The 10035-nt window shown below is 61.6% G+C and overlaps 1 protein-coding gene across 1 annotated transcript in view; it reads right to left on the minus strand.

Moving 5' to 3' along the window:
- The window catches only part of Ccdc187 (coiled-coil domain containing 187), a 40811-nt gene extending 30996 nt beyond the window's left edge, over positions 1-9815 (minus strand). The window contains exons 1-6 of the mRNA XM_077797369.1: positions 9679-9815; positions 8805-9316; positions 7572-7670; positions 2689-2823; positions 910-1961; positions 338-432 (exon numbers count right to left, since the gene is read on the minus strand). Coding sequence (XP_077653495.1) covers positions 338-432; positions 910-1961; positions 2689-2823; positions 7572-7670; positions 8805-9316; positions 9679-9815 — 2030 coding nt within the window. The remainder of the gene's footprint in view (positions 1-337; positions 433-909; positions 1962-2688; positions 2824-7571; positions 7671-8804; positions 9317-9678) is intronic.
- Positions 9816-10035: the final 220 nt, after the last annotated feature.

The raw sequence follows: 10035 nt of genomic DNA on the forward strand, positions 1-10035 counted from the left end.
AATCCATGGCCAGAGCAAAGTAAAAGCTGCTCTCCCGGGAGAGTGGGTGGAGAGACAGCCGGGGGTGGTCTCCTCTGGGGTGACTGTCCCAGAGCAGCTGTCCGTCAGAGGGCTCAGAGCTGTGCCCTTGAGCATGGACGATGTGGGTCCCACATGCTCCTCTGACCTCCGAGAAAACACTGGAGCGACTAGCGGCTCCCTGGACTGGAGCCCCAGCAGCCGAGCACAGGTCCCAGGAGCTTCACCGTGATGGCAGCATGGGGGCCCTGAATTTGTCCTTTGCCCTGTCTGCCACCACAGCCATGCTCAGAAACAGCAGCCCCCATGTCGTACCCACCTGCCCGGGGCCTCCTGGGCCCCCAGCACCTTGCCAGATGTCACCTTGTTCCACTGAAGCACAGGAGATGCCAGGTTCCCAGGGGCTTCCAGGCCCTAAAGAAAAAGGGGCAGTTAGAGCCCCCCAGCAGAAGACCCCACAGCCCAGGTCTCGGCCTCAGATCCGGGCCCCAACCTCCACCAGGCCTCAGGCTGGATTCTGAAGAGTCCTGCAGTGTATTGGCAGGGGGTTTCACTTCAGGGGCTGGGGTGGAGGCAGCACGGTCCTCCCAGAGCACACTTGGGCTGGAAGCCCGCAGCCTCGCTGGAGCCCAGCAGCAGGGAATCGGGCTCAACCCCCAGCCCCCACCCCCGGACAAAGGTGCCCAGGTCTGGGCCTCTCCTCTGTGGAGTCACCCAGGGCAAGGCTTGTGAATGCCCTCGTTTCCTAACGAGTCAGGGTGAAGCTGCTGCAGCCGGAGCTGCCACAGCCCCAGTGGACACATGTCAGTGGACACAGGTGGCCAGGGAAGCAGCCAAGGTCCTCAGGCCCAGAGGCTGAGCTGAGTGCCCCCTTGCCCCTCCTGCACGTACCCCAGACCTCGCAGAACTGGGCACAAAGGTGACGATGCCAGGGTTGGTCTGGGAGACCACAGGGACGGCCTTGCCCAGCACCGCCTCCCTCTGCTTCCGGTAGACCTCCTGCAGCCTGTGGTTCCTCAGCTCCAGAGTGCGCGTAGCCACGGCCTTCCGTTCCAGGGCCTGCTGCCGCCAGGCCTGGGCCTTCTGGCGCATGAAGTCTCGTAAGGACTCCGAGCTGTGCGGCTGGCACAGGGGCGCCCGGAGCCGTGGGCAGGACCCAGATGAGCTCGAGTCTTGCTCCTTCCCCAATAGGTTCTGAGGGTGGCCCTGGCTGGGCCTCGACCAGGCCTGCTTGGTTCCCAAAGAGTGGGGGACAGCGGCTCTGAGCTTACTGGGGGGGGAAGTCCTTTGCCCAAAGGAGCTGCTCCAGGGCCGTTGGGGGACAGAGTGTGGCCTCTCCAGAGAGCTCCAGGGTCTGGAGACAGCGGGCTCCAAGTCTTCACAAGCCGCCCAGGCCCTCTGATGACAGGTCTGTCCACCAGAGGTGCTCCAGGGCCGCCGTGAGAAAGTGTCCAGCTTGTCAGGGTTTTTTCTTGACCTCTGGAAAGGGGGGTCTCGTCCTTGGGCCACCCAGGCCCTCTGTGGATAGGACTCCCACTTGGCTAAGGTGTGCCAGGGCTGCTGGAGGCAGGAACTGCTGGGCCTCTCTAAAGAGGAGCACTTCCCCTCTGTCATGGCCCAAGAGCTCTTGGAGAAGGAGCCCTGCACATCCCGGGAGCCTGGGGGGTCCCGCTGCTGCCTCCCTGCTGGACTCTGCGGCTCTGCTTTAGCGGGTCTGAGCTTCGGTCTGTCCCTGGGGTTGCGGGCCAATTCCAGCCCGGCCTGGATCTGCTGCCGGAGGTCTTTCAGGATAGCCATAGCGGTTTGCACCGTCTCCGGCTGATCTTGGGAAGTCAGGCTGGGTGTGATCTCGGAGAGCCACTGGTCACTGCCGGCAGAGGCAGGCCTGGGGAGCCAGGCGTGGATGGGCGAGCCCCGGGTGGCTGTGGCTCTCTTGCTGTCTCCTGCAAAGACAGGTGGTCACGGGGTGCTGGGCACTGCAGGTGGAAGGCAGGCAGAGCCAGCTCCTCCTGGCACGGGGCGGTGGGCAGCCGGTCTCAGCTACCTCCCTCCCGGCGGTGGCCTCGGCGCCCACACACAGAACCCTCAGAGCAGCAGCCACATGGGGCGAACCCTCTGCTCTGGATGTGTGTGCTGACTGCGCACACGGAGGAAGGAGTGACACGAGTCCCGCGGAGGAGTGGCCGCTCCTATCTGCAGTCCTTCTGCTGGGGAAACTGGTGGTGTGCCTGCTCCAGAGCTGACCCAGGACATTCTTGGGGACAGAAATCCTTAGGTTTTTTGGTCTGTTTGTTTTGAGTACTGAGGATTAAAACCCAGGACACCCTGTCACTGAGTCATACCCTCAGCTTTTTTATTTTTATCTTGAGACAAGGTCTCACAAAGTTGCTGAGGCTGGCCTCAAACTTGTGATCCTCCTGCCTCAACCTCCCAAGTTGCTGGGATTACATGTGTGTGCTGCCACTTCCAACCTTCTCAGGTTTTTAAAGATAACTATTTTCCTGTGTCCCCTCTCTGATGGTGATTTAGAGGGTGATTGACAGGTCTCTGGGAGAGACACCCTAGCTGCCTCCTCCTTTGATGAGATGGACAACATGGCCATCTCCTCCTCCACACCCGCCCCCTGGGGCCGCAGCAGACCGGCAGACCTGTGGCAGAGGCACGAGGTACCTAATTCCACGCTGGGGGCCCAGTCCCTCGAGGGTGCCTTGCTCTGGAGCCTGGGGCGGGCAGGAGGGGGCCCAAGCAGCAGCCTCACCAGGGCTTGTCCTTTTCTCCAGGCGTGAACACCAACCAACTCAGAATCTTAAACAGAGAAGACACACAAACACAGCCGGGTGCCTGTGGACCTCCGAACTGCGGCCCTGAGGAGGAAGTGGGTGGCTCCACGTGGACCCTGGCGACCACCTCACAGGCTCTGGAGGGGCTCAAAGTGAAACCCCTCATGTCCAGCCCCTGTGGGTCAGAGCAAGGCTTCATCTCAGGGTGACTATGGCAACTTCTCTGGCCCTCCGTATTCTCTTCAGTGAAAAGAGGGCAATAAATCTCCTCCTAACAGCTCTGTCCAAGGAGCACTCAGCACAGACTTGTGCACACTCACACACACGCCCACACCTCCTCTCACCCGCATACACTCACACACTCACCCCCTCACACACTCAGGCACGCAGCACACACTGTGGCCAGGAAAAGCAACCAGCAACGTGGAGGTCACAGCCCTGGGCGGCCCCTGCACCTGGCCGAACCTCCAGGTGCTCAGGGCAGGGGCTGCAGCTGGTCACACCTCAGCCAGAGGAGAGTCCTCTGCTCTGAAGCTGGTCAGAGCCAGCAGCCACGGGTGGGATCCGTGCAGGCTCCCAGGCCCACAGGACTGTGCGACACAGAGTAGATGTCACGGCACCTGCCAGCAAGATGAGCTCGCTCTAACAAACATGGCTCACAGCGACATCACCGCCAGGGGTTTCCTCACGCTCGCTCCCTGGCGGCATTCACCAAGGCCAGCCCGGCCACCGTCATGACGGCCAGCCCTCCACCAGCCCAGCTGGGGACCGTGGCCTCTCACCCGCACCCTCCCACACCATCACCCACATGCACACAGACTTGTGCACACTCACACACACATGCACACACGCCCACACCTCCTCTCACCCGCACACATTCACGCTCTCACACACTCACGCACTCACATTCTCACACTCACACACACTCACACACTCACATGCCGACATACTCACACGTCCTCACACACACTCGCACACACCCTGAGGCCTGGAATCAAGATCTCCATGCACACCCAGCCCCCATGGAGGGAGATTTCTGCCAGGTGGGTGCTCCCCCTACACCCCTCATGGACCTGCCCTGAGCCTGCGTCGCCAGCCACAGGTCTGGAACCACAGTCCCGCGGGGATGGAGCAGGGGCAGCACTGAGCCATGCCGTCTGGGGTCAGGCCCCTGGGCCAGGGGAGGTCATGATGTTGTCACAGCAGTCCCAGGCCTGGGTTCTAGTCTGGCTCCACCTCCTCCACTGTGGACCTCGGGCAAACGACCCAACTCCTCCGAGCCTCAGGTCCCTCTCTAGGAGCCCCTTCCCACGGTGCCATGAAAGTGAACCAGTGGTCACCATCACTGTGGCTGGAGTCAGGCCCAGAGGGGGCCCGGGTTCTGCAAGCAGGGGTGGGGCCCAGGCCTGAGCTAAGGCTGGCGTGGCCCCATTGACCACTCCTGGACCTCACATAGGGACATGGGGACGTGTCAGGCTGCCCAGAATGGCTCCCCCCCGCCCTCATTGCTGCTCCACTGCACAAAGCTAGCCAGGCTTTCCCCGCCAGGCCCCAGGCAGACCCCGCTGCACCCTCAGCCCTCCCCCATCCCCCAGCTCAGCTTCCCATCCCCATCCTCGGCCCAGCAGAGGGGCCCATCGATGGATGGGTCCTGGTGGGCGCGTTTTTCCTTCTGCTGAGCACTTTGAAGGCAATTAATGTTTTTACGAGAGGATTTTTAATCTGTGGATGTGGATGAAGTCCCCAGTGCCCTGTCAAGGCTCCAGCTGACCTAATCTATGATAAAAAATGCAAAGTAAGGTGCGATAATCTAAAATTAAATATCGGGCTTCATCTTCCTGCGGCCCAGATGGATGAATATTTTATACTACCATGGTTTAATTTTTTGTTAACTGCAGCAGATTTCTAATTCATCCAGTTCCTGAGTCCTGTGGCTCTGACCTCTGAACCCAGACCCATCCCTCCTTAGCCCAGCTGTGACTTCGTCACTGTCAGCAACTAATGCTCATTGCCATCGGGGTGACAGGGTGGCCGCGGTGATGAATGTGGGCAGTGGCACGCCCCTCTGACCTGGTGTCAGGCAGAAGGCAGGTCATTTTTCAAGCTAGCCCTTAAAACAAAACAAGCCCAAAAGCCAAGGGGAGGGGAACGACACCCCTTGGTGTCATATAAAAACAGGGTTCTATTTTGTGCATTTTCAGGGGGCTTCTGGAAACTTCTTGGAGCCCTTCAGTGTCTCTCTTGGACGCCAGTGGAGATTTTCCCGGCTGTCCTGCGTCACCTCCAGGCAGCTGACAGACAAATCTGCCAAGGCCACATGGCCAGCTGGGCCTCCCGCCTCCCCGAAGACCTGCTGCTGAGCATGGCGGAGGCCACTGCTGGCCCAGGGAGCAGATGTCTGACCACACAGGTGCCTGGGCGTGCCTGGAGCTCATGCTGCCCAGCAGGCCAGGGCCCTATTCTCACCCAGTGGGGAAACTGAGGCACAGAGGGTCACAGGGAGCCATGTCCTGGCCCCAGGTGCTGCTTAGGCTTACAGTCAGGGTCCCACACAGCCCGTCTCAGGCCCTGTAGGCTGTGTCCTCCACACTGGGGGCTTCTCAGGGGTGTTCCCAGGGCCCAGACTGAGGGCGGGCCTTGGCAAGGTGCCCAGGCGTGGTCCCAGGTACACACGACTGGCTCTCAGGTTAGGAACACAGGTTGTGAGCTGGATGGGTCAGGGCCTGTCAGCCTGGCCCTGGGCAGGCTGCCCAACCTGCTCCCACATGTAGCAGGCCATGTGCCTTTCCCCAAGGAGCTCTGAGAATAAAGTGATTTGATGTCCTCACAGGCTTGACCTTGAGGATGTTCAAAGGGAGGCCCAGAAGAGCTCTGCCAGCCTCCGTCCCAACAACCCGCTACTGCCCACGTCCAGCGGAGGGCAAAACCCCTCCCGCGTTCACCCTGAAGCTCTGAAACCAGCAGCCAGGCAGGGCACCTGGGTCTCTGCAGGGCCAGGCCTCAGGGAGGGAGGGGATTCCTAACTCAGAGGGAGTTCAGAGTCCTCCAGGCCCTGCCCACCACTGAGGACAGACCTTGGCAAGGTGCCCAGGCATGGTCCCAGGTACACACGGCGGGGGGGCTCTGTTATCACCTATTGTTAATTATATCCTCTATTATCGGTGACAGCATTAGTGATGGCCTTACCCTGGCTAGCCTCTTGGAGAGGGTGGGATCTGCGAGCCTCCTCCTCCCCCTCTCCCCCAGCCTCCCCCTCCCCCTCCCCCAACCTTCCCCCACCCCACCCCTACCCCACCCACCCTGTCTGGGCCGGTGGAAGAGCCTGTCCTTGTTTCTGCCTGGAACCCTAAGTCTCCAAGTCCCAAGCTGGGCCAGCGGGGACGCCTGGCCCCCAGACATCCCGCACCCTCACTTCGGCAGCACTGTGGGAGTGCGCAGTGCCTTGTCCTCAGGGACTGTGGCGGGGGCTGGAAGGACAGGACAGCGCTCGGGCTGTGGTCTTTCACTTCACCATGAGGGACACACAACCTGCACAGGCAGGAGCCACCCGCGGCTCCTCTGGTGGCCACTGGAGCTGAGGCCCCCAGATCCCAGGCGTCCTGAGCCCTGTGTGTGTGGCAGTGCAGGTGACCCTGCCAGCCAGCCAACCTCAGGACTGAATCCAGAGCTTCTGCCAACTCTAGGGACCCCGGTACCCGGGTGCCTGGCCCTCACCTTTGCCTGTGGCCGGTCCGCTGGGACAGAGCGACTGGGCAGGTTTCTCCCTTTTCCAAGAGATGTTTCTGGTCCTCTTAGTTTTTTCCCTTGGAACTTCAGCGAGAGGAAGACGAAGAGGGAGGGAGAGTGAGGAGTGGACCCCACGTGGCCACTGCACGCGCATCCCGAGTCCTGGGGTTCCTTGAGTGGGTGGGTGACCAGATGAGCCAGGCCCCGGGGAACCCAGCAGCGAGGGCTGCTGCCAGAGGGGCTGGGTACCTGGCTCCAGCTGTGGGTCAGGCCAGCTCTGGGATCCTGGCTGGCAGAACACAGGGCCAGACTGCCCCTACACACGTCCAGCTGGCCATCACTGCAACACGGGGGCCTGCCTCTGACTGCCTTCTCCCAGCCCCTGCAGAAACCTCCGCCACCCTGCTGGGCCGGGGAACTCAGAAGCCAAGGACATAAAACACCTCCCAGCCTCCTCCCCTCTCCACCCTGGGGTCTCCAAAACCCTACAAGAGCCTGCCTCTCTCCACCCCAGGCCTGCCCTCAAACAGAGCTGCCCAAGCCCAGCTGTCAGCCGCTTGGGTCCAGCAGCCTCGGGTCCAGCACCCTCGGAGGCTGCACGGCGGGGTGAGGCTTGTGTTCCCGACAGTGCAGCCCTCCACTCCCAGAGCAGCCCGCCCGTCCCTCCACCCCTCCTCTGTCTATAGAATGAGTGAGCAAGCTCAGCCACGTGTGTCCCCAGGCCCACCCGCTACCTGGAAGTCTTCTGACCCATGGCCCACCCTCAGCACCTCCAGAGCTAGGCAGGGCCACGTCTGCCAGACAGCCCAGGGAGCCAGGGGCTGGGGGTCCTAGAGGGCCTCGGGCTGGCTGCAAGGTAGTGAGAACACCTCCTTCTGCCCAGGAGATGGCTCTACAAAGAGCCAACTGAGGGGGGCCTGGGATTCTCTCCCCGAGAGGCAGAGGGTTACAGCTCAGGCTCCAAATCCCCATTCTCAGCTAGGGTCCTCTCTGACCCCCAGTGTCATCTGTAAGTGGGGCCCAGCACATGGTATCCACACCACTCACCTGAAGCCTCGCGCTGGGTGACCCGGGAGAGCTCGTGCCCCAGGCCAGAGAGTACTATGTCTTCCATTCTGGGCTCAGCTGCATGCAGGTCCCTGAAGCCTGGGGCATGCACACAAAGGGGGCAGGGAGAAGGCTCAGGGGCAGCACCTCGGGCCACGCCCCGGCGAGGACAGCCCCTCAGTGGGAAGCTGCCTCATTAGGCCAGACCTGGCACCGACAGGTCACCGCCGTGGCTTACAGAGCAGAATCTGCCCTCCTGCAGGGCACCGGCTGGGCTTGGAACCTCCACATGGGAAAGGAGGCCATAGCCCCTGGTTCAATCCCATCCTTTCGAGGCAGCAAGACTCAGAGGGCACACCCCAGAGCTGGCCAGAGAAACACTGGGAGGGCCACGGAGGGAGCAGCCGTGGTCTCCCTGGCGTTTCATCATCTATACTTTCAGAAAGAAGCACGCTGCCTTTGAAAAAGTCACAAGGGCCGTCCTGGGGGACCCACTTCCATGAGGCGACCGGAGCCCAGGTCCATGAGACAGGAAATAGAGGGGTGGGGTCTGGGGGGCTGGTGTTTCATGGGGACAGGGCTTAGTTTGGAACAATGGGGAAGCTTGGGAGATGGACAGAGGTGTGGCCACCCAGCAATGGATACATTTAATGCCACTAACAGACCCGTAAGAGTGCCTAAGATGGCAGGTCTTATGTCATGTAGTTTACAATCATCTTTAAAAATAAGCTGCTGCCTTAAAAAAGAAAAAGGGCAGATGTCCATCTCCCTGCCTCCTTAGAAGGAGGCACCTGGGCCAGGCCCCCTCCTGCCCGCAGTGAGGCTCCTAGATATGCCACCCCTCTCCAGGCCAGGAAGCGGGTGAACCTTCTAGACCCCACTCTGGCTTCTTAGGGTCCCTGACCACGCAGCTGGCCTGCTTGGGGACCAGCCCCCAAAGCTTCAGGGACAAAGAAACAGACCCAGGTTCTTTCCACACCCTCCACGTCCCTGTCCTTCCAATGTGATTCAGCCATCCATGGGCCTTTCTCACCTAAACCCAGCTCAGAAGCCCCTCTCCAATCTCCACGTGGCTCTGGGGCCTTGAAGCCCTCGGGGCACTGGGCACATGGCACACACCTCCCTGCTGGGCCACACTGGTGCCCCTGCGTCTGGCACCCTCCCAACCCGCCTGCCTCCTGGCCTCCACAGCCTCAGGCCCAGCCTCCCTCCCCCAGCCAACCTGCCACTGACCTGGGCATCTTGTAGGGGCTGGAAGGGAGCTTGTCGCCTTGCGGGTCTTGCTCCTGGGTGCCGGCGATGCAGCTTTGTAGAGGCGCGAGGCACTGGAGGGTGCTGAGGTGCCCAAGGAGGCGCAGCTGGCCTGCCACTGCGTCTGCGCCCGGATCTTGTCCCTTAGCTGCTCCAGCCGTGGGTTGCTCTTTCTGGGATGCCGCCGGGGCCCTAGCATCTGGGGCGGCCTCTCCCTCCAGGGCCCTCGGGGAGGTGCACATGATTCATGGCCCCCAGAGGAGCCGGAAATGCGGCCCGATGACACCGAACTGTCCCCGTCCCTGTCCTCCTGGTTTACAGCCCACGGGGGCAAGCTGCAGGCCTCCATACTGGGGCTTGGCTCCTCCATGTCATCAGACCAGACCACGTGAGGAATCGTGCCATGAAAGCCCAGCTGCTGGGAGGGCCCGGGCCACCTCAGGTCAGCTATGAGGTCATCCTCGGCTGCTGCAGGTAGACCAAGACTGTCTTCCCTTGGAAAGAGTGACAGACACAGTTGGTCAGGCTGGCGGCCCAAGGCTGAGCAGAGTCCCCTGTCCCGGCAACCCCTGCTCCCACAACTGTCCCACAGTAAACACTCTTTCCCAGGACCCTTGCCCTGACCATCTCTCGTGGGGTCTGGCCATGCCCTGCTGAGGTGGGGACCGTCATCAGCCCAATCTGCAGGTGGGAAAACTAAGGCTCAGAGGCCAGCCCACACCAAGGCGCCTGGCAGAGGCAGGCCCAGGACCTGAGCGCTGACCTCCATGTCCTGGTGTCGTCCACCAGGGCACTGCCTGGGGAAGGCAAGACCCCTGCAGTCTGCCCCACGCATTAGATGACACGCAGACACTACCTGGGCTTGGTCTTCCTGCTCTCCGTTCTCCCCAGGGTCCTGACAGACCAGAGGCCCTGCTGCTGGCTATCCTTGGGGAAGGGCTGGAGTGCTCTCCGCAGGTAGGTGGGCAGCCTGCCCAAGACTGGGGTTGGCATGGCCAGTAGCCAAGGTGGGTGAGCACCAGGGCGAGCCCCAGCCGCCATCAGCCTGACGGTGTGCTCACATGGTGGCCTCCAGGTCTACAGCCCAGGGCCCATCACTGTGCTGGACAGGCTGGCCACTGCCTGGCTCTGGATGTTGGCCTGTGCTGGCCCCCTGGCCTACAGTGGAAGCCCTCAGGACGGTCATTGAAACTGGGGGGGGACAGTGGGTGCA

This window comes from Urocitellus parryii, chromosome 4, assembly GCF_045843805.1.
Source record: "Urocitellus parryii isolate mUroPar1 chromosome 4, mUroPar1.hap1, whole genome shotgun sequence".
Taxonomy (NCBI): domain Eukaryota; kingdom Metazoa; phylum Chordata; class Mammalia; order Rodentia; family Sciuridae; genus Urocitellus; species Urocitellus parryii.